Source organism: Pituophis catenifer, unplaced genomic scaffold (genome assembly GCF_029215685.1).
Source record: "Pituophis catenifer annectens isolate HBS135680 unplaced genomic scaffold, rPitCat1.0.hap2 SCAF_11, whole genome shotgun sequence".
Taxonomy (NCBI): domain Eukaryota; kingdom Metazoa; phylum Chordata; class Lepidosauria; order Squamata; family Colubridae; genus Pituophis; species Pituophis catenifer.
In genome coordinates this window covers 27,330,296-27,348,613 of record NW_027256891.1, presented here as the reverse complement: position 1 = coordinate 27,348,613, position 18,318 = coordinate 27,330,296, and the positions used below count along the sequence as shown (strand labels likewise).

The following is an 18,318-nucleotide window of genomic DNA, read 5'->3' as shown; positions in this document are numbered from 1 at the left end:
TGAAAGTTAAAAGATAAGATGAATGGAAAATGATGGCTAAAAGATTGTACATTTAAATATGTTTATGAGAAATAAAAATAAAAACCTTTGGGGGGGAAAAAAGGCCACTTTTTTTCAGCACAGTCGTAACTTTGTGTGATTCCATCATGACCAGGCCAGGTGGCTACTCTTGAGTGAAGCAACTCAAGATGGGCAGGAGGAAACGGGTGACATTCCCAACAGAGCATCCTTCCATGTCCACCAAGCCAGTCGGCCCCTGATAGGAAAGCGAGTTGCTATCCTAGAAATGGGATTACTCTTCGGTGTAACAACAATATGTGTTCTCTCACTGTCTTTCTTTTCCACCCCTTCCTGCAGGGTTCTTCTCTACATCGTGTCCAGATGCCATGAGGAGAATCTTGACCACTATTTGCGGACATTCATCAAGGTGAGCTGGAGAAAGGACTCCATTCTAGGTCATAGGCTCTGGATCCAGGGAGTCCAACATCAATAGTACTAAATGTCTCTTCTCCCCCCAGTTCTGCTTTCAGCCTGAGAAGCCCAGAGGGCCCCAGGCTAAGATGACGCACGAAATCTTGGCAGGAGCCATATCAACAATCCTCAAGCAATCCGCAGATTTCTTGGCCATCAATAAGATGCTGAAGGTGAGACCAAACATGGAAACTCAAGTCCTTTGAGGCCACCTCTCCTTGCAGAGTTTGAAGCCCATCAAGCCAAGAGTGTTGAGAAAGGCTACACACTGCTCATTGGTTTCTTCTGTAAGATGGGAACAGGTGGAGACTTTGTCCTGGCTGGGACACATCTCTCTCCTCCTTCCTCTTGCTTGCAGTATTCGTGGTTTTTCTTTGAAATTCTGGTGAAGTCCATGGCTCTTTATCTTCTGGATGAGAACAAGATTAAGGTAAGGGTGGAAGCACACCCTGGGGAAGCTTTTACAGACAAGCCATGTGGATCTTGTGGGAATGCAAGGAGCTTGAGCTGGACTTCACACCTCGTCCTTTCAGCTTCCCAGGCCACAGAGGTTTCCAGAGTCCTACGGTCACGCACTGCATTCTTTGCTGCTCTCCATCATTCCACACGTGAACATTCGCTACAGCGAAATCCCAGAAGAGTCAAGGAATGTCAACTTCTCCTTGGCCAACTTCTTGAAGGTTGGTGTAGACTTTGGCCTCTTTCTCTCCTCTCTTCCCCATCTTTAGTTTACGGGGGGGGAAAGCAAATAAGGCCAAGCATTTCATCCTCTTGGAATGGCTTAGACTGCCGGCATTGGGAACCACTTCTAGGATTGAAACTCTGTTGATGGGAGCCCCCAAATACCTAAAGGTTACCCCATAAATAGCATTTATACACACCAGAAATGCACTCAGTCAATGTGATGTAAGAGGTTCACTTCAGTGGTGAAATCCAAATTTTTCTACTACTGGTTCTGTGGGCGTGGCTTGGAGGGCATGGTGTGGCTTGGTGGGTGTGGCAGGAGAAGGATACTGCAAAATCTCCATTCCCAGTCCAGTCCAGGGGAAGGATACTGCAAAATCCCCATTCCCTCCCCACTCTGGGGCCAGCCAGAGGTGGTATTTGCTGGTTCTCCGAACTGCTCAAAATTTCCGCTACCGGTTCTCCAGAACCTGTCAGAACCTGCTATTCACCCCTGGTTTACTTTTTATCCTCTTCCACAGCGATGTTTGACCTTCATGGACCGAGGGTTTATCTTCAACCTCATCAACGACTACATTTCTGGGTTCAGTCACAAAGACCCAAAGGTAAAATATGAAGCTTCCTGGAGCCACCGCAGAAGATAGAAAGCAGAATATCCTTATATATCCTCTCTTATATATCCTATTTTATTTCTCCTTCTCCACATCCAGCTCCTGGTGGAATACAAGTTTGAATTTCTGCAGACCATCTGTAACCACGAGCACTACATTCCGCTGAACTTGCCGATGAATTTTGCCAAGCCAAAGTTTCAGCGAACGCAAGGTCTGTTTCAGGGGCTCCGTGATTCATAGGCTATTCCTAACGACCGATTATTTCTCCGTCTGTTTCTGGAGCCGATGCCCGAAACAGAGAATCAATCACCCTTTTAAAACTTCCTGAGAAATTCAGCAAAGCCTGCAAATAGAATTTGCAGGATTAAGTACAGCAGATAGTTTTTATAATTTAGCATTGGCTTCACTTAAAGCAGAAATGTGCCCGTTGGGCGTGTGACCCCTCCCACTCCCCCCGCTCCTGGCACGTGATGGCCCGGTGGGCCCATTTTTCTCTCTCCCCAGGCTCCAGAGCCTTTCTAAGAGTCTGGGGAGGGTGAAAACAGCCTTCCCCACCCATATGGAGGCCCTCCGAAGGCCGAAAACAGTCCGTTTGCCAACTTCCGGTAGGACTGGATGGCCCTTTTTTTGCTCTCCCCAGGCTCCAGAGCCTTTCTAGGAACCTGGGGAGGGCAAAAATGGCCTCCCCCCCCTCCCCGAGAGGCCCTAGAAAGGCTCTGGAGCCTGGGGAGAGAGAAAAATGGACCCACCGGGCCATTGCATGCCGGGAGTGGGGGGGGGTGTCACACGCACATGCGCCGGGGTGGGGTGCATAGAATTATGGGTGTGGGCACGCGATGGCCAAAAGGTTAGCCATCACTGGCCTAGACTATTCCAGACAAATGGTGGTCCATCAATTAGACGTCTTTTCTATGTCTCTGCAAGGGTTTGCTAGATGGAGGGTATAAATTTGGTATAAATTTGTTTGTTTGTTTATGTATCTTGTTCTGTTTACACGCGGTGACCCTTTAACAGCTATATGCAACGAAATTTCATTTTTAATGTATGCCAATCAGGGTACATTCAAAGTGACAATAAAGTTATTCCTATTCTTCTTCTGAATAAAGCCTGGAAGATGCTTTGAGCCAAATCAAAGGCTCTTAAAAGAGGCAAGGATTTGGCCTCAGATGTCCATCCAACCGCTTCTCGCAAGGCTTCCCAATCTATGAATCATTCATCAAATCAGCACCCGGGGCTTTGATCTGGATCTGCTTCTGAGACCAGCAGAGGTTAGCAGTTGTTCCATCCGAAAAGGCAAACAGATTTGATTTGGAACATCTGCAAACCTTCTGTTTCTAAAAATGTCCCATTGACCCTGCAAGATCTTGATCTGTTTATAATAGTTTGGCATCCCCAGAAGCAGAAATTTAGCCTCAGCAGTAAATTATACTTGACTGTCTTGAACAGTTAATATAAATAATATAGGGCTGCGGCTCTAGGATTTCTGTTTTATTCCAGTATCTTCAGATTTCCTCCAACTCTCTGCCCCCTCCTGCAAACCTCTGTCCTTTCTCAATTCCCTTGACTCCCCCCCAACCCCCCACTCCCAATTTAGCAGGACCAAATAAATCAGCCAATGGTGTTGGCCAGTTCTCCTGCATCTTCTTCTCTTTGGTGAAGACTCACCGGATGCCCCTGTGATCCTATCAGAAGATTCCTTTTCAACCTTTTCCTCCACAGATGTCAACCTTGAGTACAGTCTAAGCGATGAGTATTGCCGCCACCACTTCTTAGTGGGGGTGCTCCTACGAGAGACGTCCGCCGCCCTGAAGGACAACTCTGACGTCCGATACTTGGCCATCAGCATCTTGAAAAGCCTTCTCATCAAGCATGCCTTTGATAACAGATACCAGCACAAGGTAGGAGGACTTGAGCCAACATTGACTTGGGTCGTAGATTGCACTCAAGCATGACTGGCTTGGATTTGCTTGTTGGATAGTTCCCATCACACGCTAAGCCAAAACGAAGCAAACCGCATGATGGTTTAGCTCAGCTGAATTAGTGTGGCCACAGATATGGGTTTGGTTCAAAATGACATGATGGTTATGTAACTTGTCCCTCAACCAATTGACCAGTGGGTTAGAAGTCATTGTTGTGACCTAGGCTCACTTAGTCATTACAGGACACAATTAATCTCAAACAAAACTATTTTATTATAACAGCTAAGAATTACTTCATTCCCAGCTTAATCCAAATTAATTGCAAAACAAGTCCTTCAGAATAAGTCCTTCGGGCTTATCACAAACCTTTATCTTCTTTGACACCCTGCCAAAGGCCTTTCTTGGCAAAGCCCCATGACGTTCAGAAACAAGAGACGCCAACTGGAAAACAGATTTAGCAACGTTGCTTTCCTACAAAGAGCCCAAGTGCCATTGCTGCTCTTTTATGCCTTATGGGAGAGGCCAACCATCTCCTGGCCTTACTCCCGAGTCGTCCTTTTTGCTTTAGCTGCTCTTGCCTTCTGGCAGCTCTGCACATGCATGCACTAGGAATGGGCTCCTCCTGTTCCTCTGCCTCTTTGCTGTCCGACTCTGGAAGCTCCAGAGTCCGTACATCACTCCCAGATGGCCCCATCTCTGCCTCCGACGCAGAGCCCTCGTCCAGGCCTTCCCCAGACTCCAGGACTGACCCATGATCCTCCCCAGCCTCCTCACTGTCCGACTCTGCTGCCAGCTCCGTGGGCTGCTGGCAGACCACAACAGTCATAGGATGTACGTTGATTGATTTTTGCCCATGGATTTGCTGAATGTGGCTGATGAGGAGGACAGCATAACCACGGGGTTTCATGCTCTGGACCTTCTTTCTGCTCGACAGTTGCTTAGCCAACATCTGGCCTTCCTCTTGGTCAGCTGGAACATCCTCTTCGTTTGATTCTTTAATGTATTTTGGGATCCCTTTTCATGACTACCAGAGTCGGGAGCCGGCTAATACAGATCGGCTGCAGGCCAGGCCAGCTCCTTTGAGGCTCCGCTGTTATCCTGCCGTTCTGCACGTATCCGACTCATCATCCGTTGTGGAGCTGAACTTCTGGGAACTTCTTTCACCCCCTCCTCCCTCTTCCCGGGGTCCATTACATTCCAAAGCCTGGTTTTCCTCTGCTTGAAGGGTTTCTGATGAAATTCCCTTGGCCGAGAGTTGGGGAAGTGCCAGGCAGGACTGAAGCTTTGAAAACCGTGCTTCATTCTTCTCTCTTTTAAGGTGTGCCCTTCGGGAGTGTGCCCTGTTTTCCTTGGTGTTATTTTTGCAGTTATTTGCTGTGCCAAACCAGAAGGGGTTTGATTTTTCTGGCAGAAGAAAAGGACCAGATTTCTCCCTCTTTGGTCTCGGTGCCCCCATTGTTTCAAAACTTCCTTTTCCTCTGATCATCTCCTATCTGGGGGGGGGGAGTTTCACTTCAATCCCCCCCTCCCACCACCCTCTCCTCTCTTGCAGAACCAGCAAGCCAAAATAGCCCAGCTGTATTTACCTCTTGCCGGAATCCTTTTGGAAAATGTCCAGCGATTGGCCGGCCAGGACAACTTGTATTTGTGCACCCCAATGTCCACCTCTGTGAGTAATTTTGAAGCGGAGACTTGGATCGTTCCAGATGTGGGGCAGGCTCCCCAGCTCAGTTCACACACACACACACACACACACACACACAGAGAGAGAGAGAGAGAGGGGGGGGGGGAGGGAGGGAGAGAGAGGGAGAGAGAGAGCCTGCTGGGTGAGAAAACTTTAGAAAAATAATGAGCCTTGGATCATAAAGCTGGAACGCGCCTGTGATGATACGTGATCACACATATTGGGAGACGGGGCCAAGAGACGCAGCCAAGGGAACGGTCAGAGGCCATAGATCCATAATAGGCCAGACAAGAGGCTCAGAAGGAACCGTCTCTCTCAGACTGCAAAGATTCAGCCCAGGTGGCCTCACAATAAAACAGAATTAACTCATCAAGTTGTGATTCCTATCTGGTTTGCCCCATGAGGCCAATAGTACCAGAGAGGTCATCTAGTCTAGTCCAGGGGGCCTCCAAACTTGGCAACCTTTAAGACTGGTGTTGCTGGCTGGGGAATTCCGGGAGCTGAAATCCACAAGTCTTAAAAGTTGGCAAGTTTGGAGACTTTTGGTTCTAATCCAATGTTTCTCACGCTAAGGAATTTAAAACTGGGTGGATTTTAACTCCCCAGAGGCCAAGTACTGCAAGATTTTCAGCTTGTCTTGTCTTCTAGTTATCCTCCTGAACTTGACTTTGAGCCAAGTTGCTGAACCCTTTTCTTCATCTTCTCTGCAGGCCTCCCGCGATGAGTTCCTGTGCAGCTTTGCCTCCCCTTCCAACAGGTCCAGCCTCATTGTGGATAAAGACTCACGTAAGGAATGCTGGGTTTAAACCCCTTCCCCCATTCCCTAACCTTGGCCCATGGGTTAGGGGTGAATAACAGAGTCGGAAGGGACCTTGGAGGTCTTCTAATCTAGCGGAAGTGTCAGAGTTTGTTGCAACATCAAATCCAGAAAGCACACACAGGCAGACTGATGTAGCAATATTCATTAACTTCTTTATATACATAATAATACATGAAGATAAATGTACAATACCCATATAGATTCTTCTTCAACATAGTAGCAGTTACAAGCAAAACGCAAAGCAGGAGAGAACAGTTAGTTTCATTTCAGCAGAGCAGACAAGCCCAGGCTTGTTTCATTTCAGAGCTGAGCACAGAGCTTAATACAAAGAGAGCCTCCTCTATACAGGGCAGTTAAGCTTCTGCACAGACTCAGTTGCCTAAGCCACGCCCAGACTTCTAGCTTAAATTTCTGTTTCTAAACAACCTTCATTGGCTGACCTTGTTACCATGTCTCCATTCAGTCCCCATTGGCTGATCTAGTCCAGTCCATGAGTATTCATACTCTGACAGGAAGGGATTTGAGTCCGGAAGGAGACCTTACTGGGATTCAGAGCTGGTAGCTCTCAAGGCTGACCCCACTGACCAGTAGGGAGTCCCACAGATTCTCCTTATTGGGGCAGTCCAGAGGTGGGTTTTAGCAGGTTCTGACCAGTTCTGGTGAACCGGTAGCGGAAATTTTGAGTTGTTCGGAGAACCGGTAAATACCACCTCTGGCTGGCCCTGCCCCCATCTATTCTCTGCCTCCCGAGTTTCAGCTGATCAGGAGGAAATTTTGCAGTAACCTTCCCCTGCCATGCCCACCAAGCCATGCCACGCCCACCAGAACCAGTAGTAAAAAAATTTGAAACCCACCACTGGGGCAGTCCCTGTTCCGGGTCAAGGTGTGGCCAGGGACCCCCATCCTGGTGCAACTGGTTGCAAGCCCTTGCCTCTTTTCTTGCAGTTTATGGCGCCAGCTTCCAGAATGGACTTTTCATGAAGAGGGAAGATTCGCGGGGGTCCCTCGCTTCGGAGGGAACGGCCGGCTCTCCCGATCAGCCTTCCTCCGGCGAAAACGTAAAGTCGCTCTTTCAGATTTCCAGAGAGGGAGATTGGGGAACAGAGAGCGCAACTCTATAAGCTCTAGAGCAGTGTTTCTCAACCTTGGAAGCTTGAAGATGGGTGGACTTGAAGTCCACCCATCTTCAAGCTACCAAGGTTGAGAAACACTGCTCTAGAGAGTCCCATCGCTCGCTGTGCGGCGGGTTTTGCCAAAAACTGGAAGCAAATGTCGGTTTTCTGCCAACACGTCATAAAACACGGTCACATGACTATAGGATGCCACACATGGCCAGTTGTTGAGCACCCAACTTGTGATCCTTTGACCACAGGGAGGAGGGGCAGCTGTCAGAACTTCAGAATCAGGTCATAAGTACCTTTGGGAGGGTGTCTGTCTTTTTTTTTTTTTTTAATTTGATTTATATGCCGCCCTTCTCCGGAGACTCAGGGCGGCTTACAATGTGCTCAGCAATAGCCTTCATCCTTTTGTATATTTATACAAAGTCAGCTTATTGCCCCCACAAACTGGGTCCTCATTTCACCTACCTTAGAAAGGATGGAAGGCTGAGTCAACCTTGAGCCTTGGCGAGATTCGAACCCTGCAGTAATTGCAGGCAGCTGGTCTTAATAACCAGCTTAATAACAGGGTGCCTTAAACCCCTGTACTACCAAGGCTCTTTTTCTTAACTTTGAACGGTCATTAAGCGATCAGTCATAACTCAAGGACTACCTGAGCTAGTCTGGGGAAAGAATTGGCTGGCCATATTTAAAGGTAGCTTAATAATAGTATTAGATATCTTTATTTAAAGGGTAATAAGGGTAAAGATACCTTAATCAGGGTATTAGCTTATTTTCCTGGACCCCCTCCCTTCCTTACTTCTCTTGCCCCCTCTCGGTCAACACAGATGCGGAAAAGTTCCACGCGCAGCAGCCTCTCCCATTTTGGGCGGCTGGACCAGTACGAGATCCGCAGCCTGCTTGTCTGCTACCTTTACGTCGTCAAGATGCTGTCTGAAGGTCAGCCATCTCCGTTCCTGTTTCCTGGGCTGGGGCAGCTCGAGGGATGACGAGAGACGTCTTAAAGCAGTTTTCTTTAAATTGCAGATACCTTGTTGTCCTACTGGAACAAAATATCTCCCCAGGAGCTGATGAATGTCTTGGTTCTGCTAGAGTAAGATTACCTGCGCACATCTACACTTTTTTAAGAGATTGATCACCTGTTGAAACTTCTAGGAAGAAGTCTAGATTTAGTGGGCCACAGATGTCCACTAAGCATTCGCCAGTTTGTGGGATGGCCACAGCTCAAGGGAAGAGATAATATCAGATCAGTGCTTCTCAACCTCGACAAGGTGAATGGACTTCAACTCCCAGAACTCCCCAGCCAGTCACACATGGGAATTCTGGGAACTGAATCCACCCATCTTCAAAGTTGCCAAGTTTGAGAAACACAGATCTAGATGTTTTCGCAATTTTGATTACCTGAATTTCTTTCTCTCTCTCTCTCTCGCTGCAGAGTCTGTCTCTTCCACTTCCGATATGTGGGGAAAAGGAACATTGCCAGGTACCGTGGGGAATTTGGGTGGGGGAGGGGGAGAAAGGGGGGTGGGGTGCATATAGCAGCTGGACCTATTTGGCAGTGTTGGCCAATTTATTTATCAAATTTATTTGCTGCCCATCTCATGGTCCAAGCGAATCTGAGTGGCTTTCCTCAAGATAAAACAAACATTCAACTGTTCTAAACATAAGCATGGATTAAAATTACAAAAAGGGTTTGGAGGGGACCGGGGGGGGGGTGCCTTCTCTGTTAGGGTACCAACCCCCTCCAGCCACAGCTTCTCCTTCAGGACCCCAGACCTCTAAGGAGCAGGGAGACCGGAGAGGCTGCCCTGCCACCAAATTGCAGGCCACGGGTGGTTCTGCGTTTAGGCGTGGTACAGTGGCCCCCAGCGTGGTTTGGGGTGCATTTGGACCGGTGCATGGGGGACTGAGCTCTGAATCTCTCCGCTGCAGGGTCCAGGATGGGTGGCTCTCCAAACACGCAAGCATTGACCGGAAATCCCAAACGATGCCCGTCCTCCGTAATCGAGCGAGCACCATGCAGGCCCGGCTTCAGCACCTGAGCAGCCTGGACAGCTCTTTCACGCTGAATCACAGTAGGTGGCCAGCAGAAGGCCTCCATGGATGGTCTTCTGCTCTTGCAGACAGGAGCTCAAGGCCGATCGAGCAGGGATGGCCTGGGAGTTTGCAGGCCCTGAACGAGCTCTGCCTGGCCGTCCCTTCCTTGTCCATCAGAGGAGGGTGAGAGAGCTCAGTCTCGGCTTTCTAATCTCAGGTGCCGGCACATCGGAGGCAGACATTGTCCATCAGGCCTTGCTGGAAGGCAACCTGACCACGGAAGTGACCTTGACGGTGCTGGACACCATCGCCTTCTTCACCCAGTGCTTCAAGGTCCGTCTCCGTTGAAGTTCCTCCTTGTAAGAGCTGAGCTTGGATGCTTCTGGATTCTCAGCTAGCCGAGCCTTCAGCTTTGAATTTTCTTTTGACCCACCTTTGTGACCTTCATTTGAATTTGCCCTCTTATTCCTGAGGTCTTAGTCCTTGTTCAGCGACTGCCTCATTTAACAACCATTTGCAGTTACTTTGGTGATTAAAAGTATAACCTTGCGAGCAGGGGTGAAATTTACTTACCTTCCCTACCGGTTCGGAAGTGTGCACGCCATCGTCACGTCCGATTTTTGACTCTCTGCACATGCACAGAGGGTCAAAAATGGGCTACTTCCTAGTTAAAACCAGGAAGTAACGATGTCCGGGTGGGTGGGCGGAGCCTTGCACTCTCGCCGCTACAAATTCACCAAACCACGCGCTGCCACCACTGCCGGTTTCCGCGAGCCGGACAGAATCAGCAGGATTTCACCACTGCTTGCAAGCCATCCTTGCATTTATGATGTTTGTTGGTCTGAGAGCTGCAGTCAGACCGTAAGGCCAGTTTAACGACCGAGTTGCCGGTCCCAATTGTCACTCAACGAGGACTACCTATCCCAAACGTTCTTCAATTGTTTGGGGTTGCTTGGATGGGGCCATTCCAGCTTTGCGGTTTGCCCACCATTTAAAAAAAAAAAAAAACAGCAAATTATCTTGTCTCTTGAGCCCCTTTGGGGATTTCCAAGCCAAAGTTCACTTAGATCTATTTCTCCCTAGAACCAGCTTTCGAACAACGACGGACATAACCCGCTGATGAAAAAGGTGTTTGATGTCCATCTCGCCTTCCTCAAGAACGGGCAGTCGGAGGCGGCCCTGAAACACATTTTCACCTCTCTGAGAGCTTTTATCAACAAGGTGAGTGAATTCGAGAGGCGGAATAACTCAAGAGTCACTCATGGCTGCCCCATTCATCCTGCTCGGATCAAAATAAATCACTTCCCCAATTCTAGGGAAAGAACCAAGAGGCACCTGTTTCCTCTTTATGGTCAGGTTTATTTATTCATTTTTTAAATATATATATATATGTCCTGGATTTTTACCAAGCATATCGGAGGGTAGGAAAAAGGGGCAGGAAGTCTCCAAGCACCCCGACAAAGATGCTTCGTTCCGCTCTATTAACAGCGATAGCAAAATATTTATTTTGGGCCTGGCTTCGTAAGATACTGTTCTGTATACTGTGCAGAAAACTAATTTCAACCGAGCTGATTTTGCTTGGTCTCTCTGTCCCGCCTGCAGGGTCTTTTCTGTGCTTTCACTGGGGGTTTGGGGGGGGGGTCCTTCTACCCCAGGGAGCAGAACAGGAGAAGAGTCAAATAGCTCCATTCTGAGATCGCAAAATCCTGGTTTAAATTGTCCTTATCGTCTGTTTTCCCAAAAACAGACTCCCAGATGGTAGTCCTGGACTTACAACAGCTCATTTAGTGACCATTCAAAGTTACCATGGCACTGAAAAAAGCGACCGTTATGACCGTTTTTCACACTTACGACCGTTGAAGCATCCCCATGGTCTTCTGATCAAAATTCAGATGCTTGGCAATATTGATGACGGTTGTATCCTGGGGATTGTGTGATGCCCTTTTAGCAAACTCAGTGGGGAAGTCAGATTCTCTTAACAACCGTGTTACCAGGGGTGAAATGCTCCCGGTTTGGCCCGGTTCGGCCAAAATGGTAGCGATGACGGCCGGGGATTCGGAGAACCGGTAGCGATGGCAGCTTGAGGCTCCGCCCACCCGCCCGGTCGCCGTTACTTCCTGGTTTTAACCAGGAAGTAACGTGTTTTTTACCCTCTGCACATGCGCAGAAGGGTTTGTGCATGCACAGAGGGTCAGCGCGTGCACATGATGCGCGCACGCATGTGAGTGAAGCAGACGCGTGTGCGTGGCGCGTGCACTTCCAAACGGGAAAAGAGGGTAAGTAGATTTCACCCCTGTGTGTTACTAACTTAATAATTGCAGGGATTCACTTAACAACTTTGGCGAGAAAGTTCATAAAATGGGGCCAAACTCACTTAACAAATCTCTCACTTAGCAACAGGAGTTTTGGCCTCAATTGCGGTCGAAAATCGAGGACTACTAATTCCTCGTGATGCACACCGCAAGGCCGGGCCCGGCCTATGAAAATGCCTCTGTAACGCATTGTAAGCCGCTCTGAGTCTCCGGAGAAGGGCGGCATATAAATCAAATTTAAAATAAAATAAATAAAATAAATGTTCAACTGATTCCCTTCCACAACTTCTGCCCTTTTGCCCTTGTTTACGGCTGGGAGGCTATTAATTAAGCTTGTCAATTTAGTGAAGTCTGACACTCACGAACGCAGGCCAATCTACGTGTCCCAAGATAATATTGCAGGATTATTGATCGGTCACCAAAAGCTTGGACTTCCAAGATTTTGGACTTGTGTGGGAGCTCATCTTCAGGTTACTTCTCTTTAGCCGACTCGGCTAGAAAGAACTTCCCTGAGGATGGGATCCAGCACAAGTCCAGAATTCAGAAGACCAAACCTCTGGTCCAGGCGACCGACCCAGATTGGATCCTGCAAACCTGAAGCTTCTCAGGGTCTCTAGGCCTCATTTTGCATGATGGCAAGAAGATGGTAACTGATGCAGGTCTGAAGATGAGGCCATGAAGGAGAGGTCCTTCCAAGATGGTGCAGGGCCTCCTCTTCCCCAGGTGGCACTTCCTTCTTCTCCTCTTGCTCTTCCAGTTCCCGGCGGCCTTCTTCAAGGGAAGGGTGACCATGTGTTCTGCCTTCTGCTATGAAGTCCTGAAGTGTTGCACGTCCAAGCTCAGCTCCACGCGGAGCGAGGCCTCCGCCCTCCTCTACCTCCTCATGAGGAACAACTTTGAGTTCACCAAGCGGAAGACCTTCTTAAGAACTCACCTCCAGGTCAGTGAAAGTGGAAGAAAAGAAGTTGGCTTTGCCCAACTGTAAGACCTTCGCTGGCTCTCTTGGCCCCTGTTTCTTCACAATCTCCTTCCTCACTCTAAGAGGGGCGCTTAGAAATATTTCTCCCTTTGTCCCTAACCCTTTGCGCAGTGAAAGAAACTGGGAAACATGTTCTCTTATGCCCTTAAAGCAGAGGTCTTCAAACTTGGCAGCTTTAAGACTTGTGGACTTCATAGCTGGCTGGAGAATTCTGGGAGTTGAAATCCACAAGTCTTAAAGCTGTCAAGTTTGAAGACCTCTACCTGAAAGATTTAATAAATATCAGATCAGGCTGGTTTGTAAGGATAGCTATTTCAAGAGACGCTGGATGTGTTACCTTCAACTTCCTGGGAAATGCGCACTTGTGACGTGAGGAAGGTTGAAATTGTGAGGAAGAAGAAAAGCAGAAGTTTTGTTGGGAGAAATTTGGTTCTTGAGCCCGGCATTGTCTGAATTTCACTTGGATCCCCTGCTTGACCCCAGAGATTGCACACCAACCTTACCTGGTGGATCAGACAGGAAACATTGAGCAAATTCCACTTTCTCGTAAGGCTAAGTAACAGAATCTTGCAAGTCTGAAAGTACATGACCTCCTTCTGTCTCCTATACAGCCTGAGAAACTAGGGAAGGTCTCTATTGAGTTTCTTCCCCACTCGGTGTGCAGCCCTGGGCTACGCTGTCTCTTATCTGACCATTCTTTAGGCAGCATCTCTCCCAAGGTCATTCTCACATGCCGTTACAATGCAGGACAAGACTGCAGGGCTGAATTTAATCCTCTGAACCCAGTTTGCAGCCTCTTTAAAAGCCCACTGCACAGGATCTTCCCCCGCCCCTGCTTTTGGTGGGAAAACACACCAGAATGCACCCTATCTTTTGAAATAAGGAAGTGGGGGGGGGGGGGAAGTTGGACAATCCTGCTTCTATTCCTGTGATGTCTATATGACCTCACCGAATTTGCATCCTCTTGAGAAACATGGCTCCTTTTTTTTTTGAAAACATCTTCAATGATGTCCTAGATCTGAGAATTCACTCGGGTTCTGAATTCATCCTGGTGTTTCTCTAGTGTTGAGGGCTGCATCAGTTGGCTCATTTCATGCCTCCCTTGTGATTTGGGAGCAAGAAAACTGGTGGCTGAGATCACTGAGGAAATGCCATGGGTCCATGGGAATTTCCGTCTCTTGCCTGGGACCAAACTTAACTGCCAGTTTTCACCAAGACTGTATTTTGGGGATGCTTACTAAATGCAGGTTCAGCCCAGGACACCAACTCAGGCAGAGACATTCAGAAGCAAGTGAGACCCTCTTGGGACAAAGAACGATTCTTCCCTGAAGTTGATTCCCTGTGGAATCAAAACCCAATCAGATCGTCCAGTGGTGGAATTCAAATTTTTTTACTACCGGTTCTGTGGGTGAGGCTTGGTGGGCGTGGCAGGGGAAGGATACTGCAAAATCCCCATTCCCTCCCCACTCCTGGGGGAAGAATATTGCAAAGTCCCCATTTCCACCCCACTCTGGGGCCAGCCAGAGGTGGTATTTGCTGGTTCTCCAAACAACTCAAAATTTCTGCTACCGGTTCTCCAGAACCTGTCAGAACCTGGTGGATTTCACCCCTGAGTTCGTCTGATTTCCATCGGAGACTGTTTGTGGGGCGATGCAATCAGCAGACAAGGGGTTGTGGACCAATATTTGGGTTCCCAGGAGGTTTGGTATCCGAAGTTGTTCCCATATGAGTCAACCAGAATCCTTTGGATTTCCAGAGCCCAGCTAGTCACTTCCCTAACTCTGAATCATGTCTCTCTTTCTCTGCTAGATCATTATTGCGGTGAGCCAGTTGATAGCCGACGTGGCGCTTAGTGGCAGCTCACGTTTCCAGGAATCGCTCTCAATTATCAATAATTTTGCCAACAGCGACCGGCCGGTGAAGGTAGGTTTGGTTTAGCGGAAGAAACTTTTTTAGCTCCTGATGGTTGAAGGCCACACTTGCTTCCCTGTGAGAAGGAAGAGGCTTCTTTATAAGGGCTCTTTTGTCCAAAGGGGCCCTTGCCAGCCATGCACGAATCCCGGAAAGCTCCTGGAAGTGAGTTGGGGTGCCCACCCTGCTCAGAGATGCCTCTGCAGCTCAGGCCAAAAGGAGAACCTGGAAGGAACTGTTCCAGGAATGGAAACCTGTCGGGGGAGCTGGGGGAATCATATTAATAAACAAAAGGCAGGGCAGCCGAGAGGCCCTCAGTGCAGAACATCAGTGCTCATGTTGGATTGCAACTTTGAGATGCAAAGTGAGGGATACACAGCCAAATTCCACCTGGGGTTTGGGAATGTCTCCCCACTTCCTTGTGGCTCAAAAGAGATGACAGAGGAAACAGGTGTAAAGGATGTTGTGAGATCCACTGGCACCTTTCCCTAAGGTTGCAGTTTGTGATCTGTTTCATGATGCCAATGACCCCAGCTGTCAAGAGATCTCCTTGTTCTGCTTGGAAGCCTTAATATAGAGGAATCTTCGGAGATCTCCTGGAATCAGAAATGTGTTCTTTACATTCCCCATGGAGACTTCTCAGTCCCACATTTACTGATTTTCTCCTTGGGTAGCATTAGAAGTTGCCGTTTGATAGCATCTTTTGTGGAGCTCTGGCAACCACAGCCAGCACTTCAGAGGTGGCTTCCAACCTGATTGCCACCAGGGAATCTGCCCTTGTGGCATTCCTCCCTCTCTTCTGTATTTTTATGTGCTTTCTGGCTTGGCCAGCATCTTCTGGAATTGTCCAGGATGGTCTTTGGGATGTGATAGAAGGTCTGCCAAATGGCCCACTCCAACAAAGGCTCATTGGGAAGAGCACCTGGGCCTCATCTTCCCCCAGTTGTCCCTCCTCTCTGGTTCAACTGCTGGAGGAACAGCTTGGGGAAGGGAGATGGGAGATGGGAGAAAGGGACCTTGGGGTCTTCTTCTAAGGCCTTCAGAAGGATGTTCTCTTCTATGACAGGCAACCACGTTCCCTTCCGAAGTCAAAGATCTGACCAAGAGGATCCGCACGGTGTTAATGGCCACTGCCCAGATGAAAGAACACGAGAAGGACCCTGAGATGTTGGTTGATCTGCACTTCAGCTTAGCCAAGTCTTACGCCAGCACTCCGGAGCTGCGGAAGACCTGGCTGGACAGCATGGCCAAGATCCACGTCAAAAATGGGGATTTCTCGGAGGTAATGACCTTGGCCAACGCCAGGCCCTTTGACCACTTCCAGGAGGTCTCAATTGCCTTGTGCTCACCTTTCCTCTCGTTTCCCAGGCAGCCATGTGCTACGTTCATGTTGCAGCGTTAGTGGCAGAGTTTCTTCACAGAAAAAGTGAGTGTTTGACGTGGGGAAGGCTGGGGGGTGTGGGGGAGAGAGACGGGATGGGGGGGGCAGAGAACTCATTTTGAAAGTCTTCCTTCCTGTTCTGCAAAGCTTGTCTGATGGGAAATGTCTCGGTGGCCTGATGCCGCAACCCTTTGGGTAGCTCACCAAAGTTAGTTTATTTATTTAGTAAATTGAGGGTGGGTCCTCAATTTACCTACCTTAGAAAGGATGGAAGGCTGAGTCAACCTTGAGCCTGGTGAGATTTGAACTTACAGTAATTGCAGACAGCTGGTGTTAATCACAATGCTATCAGTCTGCTGAGCCACCAGGCATGTTGAGTAGCTTGGAAGCAGGAACTTGGGCAGAATGTGCAGGAAACAATTTAGCTGCACCAATTAATTTATCTGCAGAGAGCAGCACGAGACCAGGAGAAAATCTTACTTAAGCCTTACTATCTTGGTATGGTTTTTCAAAAGTTCTTTGACAACCAGAATTCCCAGTCCATGGGGTCACCGGCTGAATGGGGATACTGGGAGTTACAATTCTGATACATTTTAGGGGAGGGGTTGTCACAGGTTATGGACCCAAGGAATGAGAGAAACCACTGAAATGGGAACGTGGTACGAAATTTATTAGGCTATTCCAGTTGTTTGCTTGGGATTTCAGTTTTGGGAGCATTGTTCATATCTTTTGCATTTATTTTTAAAACCCAGAAGTGGGAATTTGTTGGTATCAGCTGACCTGGCCCAATTTGTCAAAGATCTGAACTGAAAAAAGGAACTAAAATCCTGCTGTGGTTTGTGGTCGGTTGCTATGCTGCATTTAGATGGATTTCCAAGGACAGTTTAATCTGACAGCAAGTTTTTGTTGATGGTGGATAAAAGAACTTCAAGCCACTTCTTAGAAAGTCCGAGCCTGGCTTCGTTTCAACCGAGCTTCATTTTGTTCAGAGAAACCTGGATTTTTCACCCTCCGATCATCCTTCATTTTTTATGTGTTTATTTTCCTGCCTTCCAAGAAGCTTTCGGATAAGCTGAAATCTGATTGCATCAAACCATTGAGTTGGAGTTCAGGTTCCTGAATGTACCCAGTCATTAGCCTGGGAATTCTTGAACATCAGGGTATTTTCTCAGAAAGTGAGAACCTTGGGCTGTCAACTGGAGGCAAGACTGGCTGTTTTATCAACGGGAGATAATCTCCACGGAGGTTCAACAGATGGAGATGAGTTTTACGCTCAAGTTCTCCTCCTCCCTTCTCTCTTCCACCTCGTCTGTTTTGCTTCGGCAGGCACTCACCCAAGCCTCAGATTGAGTTGGAAGGACTTTCCACCTCAAAAATGCAAGCACATTACAGTTCGCACAAAAGGGGAAGCTACTTGCTGAAATTCAGAAGGCAAGAGTTGAAGGAAGCTCAACCCAAGCTTAGCCCGCCCTTCGGTTGAGGTACCGCCTGCCCATGGTGTTAGAACCTGGTCTCCAAAACCTTAGGGTGATGCCTACTTCTCGTTTTACGTGGTATTTTCCCATCCTAATAAGGGCCAGAACTCAGTTTTGGAATGTAAAAAAAACCTTAGCATGGGTTCTGTCCCAAAGAATAAGATTGCGTAGGAGACATAAAGTGGTTTAATCTGTCAAGGATTAACAATGAAAGTGTGTAGCCGTTTCAACCGCCAACTGATCTCCAAGGCCTTTTCTCTTTCTTGGCTCCCGTCTGTAGAGTTATTCCCTACTGGATGCTCATCTTTCAGGAAAATCACACCCAACATTGACGAAGAAGGTGCCATGAAGGAAGATGCAGGGATGATGGACGTTCATTACACTGAGGTAAAGGGCAGCTACTGAAGGGCCGGAGTAGACGTCAGAAGCATGACCCTTGGAGAGCTGGAATTCTACCAAACCATGTCAGGATGAGACAGGCTCAAAAAAAATGGAAAGCTGCTTCATCATTTCCTTTGGGAGTGGAAATATCAACCATTTTTTTTAAAAAAAATTGGCTTTTGCTTGAGGTCTTCTGTATCTCTCCAGACTCATTATTCAAGCGAAGGCCTGACTTCCTTGAATACTTTCCCATTGTGATAAGCGGCGTTGAGCAGCTGGGAAAGCCCTGAGCCAGTATTTTACTAAGTAAACAAATATGGTGAAAGGGCTCAACCGGCCTAACCGGTTTTTCTTTGGCAAGCTCATGGATCGCCCAGCCCAGGTGGATCCAAGGCTGTTCAGGTGTCCAAAGAGGAGATAAAAGGATCAAGAGCCACTCTGGCAGATCCTGAAGGGGAGGCTCTCCATTATCTTTCCTTCCTTCCATCTTTTCCTTCTTTCTCTATCAGCTTCCTTCTCTATCTCCTTCCTTCCT

At 48.1% G+C, this 18,318-nt stretch overlaps 1 protein-coding gene across 1 annotated transcript in view; it reads left to right on the top strand.

The window, feature by feature from the left end:
• DOCK11 (dedicator of cytokinesis 11) overlaps positions 1–18,318 on the top strand; it is a 40,267-nt gene that overhangs the window by 8,251 nt on the left and 13,698 nt on the right. The window contains exons 14-34 of the mRNA XM_070952025.1: positions 358–427; positions 519–644; positions 830–901; positions 1,005–1,151; positions 1,677–1,760; positions 1,866–1,977; positions 3,486–3,664; positions 5,238–5,354; positions 6,080–6,155; positions 7,135–7,247; positions 8,135–8,246; positions 8,334–8,400; positions 8,743–8,790; positions 9,240–9,382; positions 9,562–9,677; positions 10,428–10,565; positions 12,414–12,596; positions 14,445–14,558; positions 15,613–15,828; positions 15,915–15,972; positions 17,683–17,789. Coding sequence (XP_070808126.1) covers positions 358–427; positions 519–644; positions 830–901; positions 1,005–1,151; positions 1,677–1,760; positions 1,866–1,977; positions 3,486–3,664; positions 5,238–5,354; positions 6,080–6,155; positions 7,135–7,247; positions 8,135–8,246; positions 8,334–8,400; positions 8,743–8,790; positions 9,240–9,382; positions 9,562–9,677; positions 10,428–10,565; positions 12,414–12,596; positions 14,445–14,558; positions 15,613–15,828; positions 15,915–15,972; positions 17,683–17,789 — 2,398 coding nt within the window. The remainder of the gene's footprint in view (positions 1–357; positions 428–518; positions 645–829; positions 902–1,004; positions 1,152–1,676; positions 1,761–1,865; positions 1,978–3,485; positions 3,665–5,237; positions 5,355–6,079; positions 6,156–7,134; positions 7,248–8,134; positions 8,247–8,333; positions 8,401–8,742; positions 8,791–9,239; positions 9,383–9,561; positions 9,678–10,427; positions 10,566–12,413; positions 12,597–14,444; positions 14,559–15,612; positions 15,829–15,914; positions 15,973–17,682; positions 17,790–18,318) is intronic.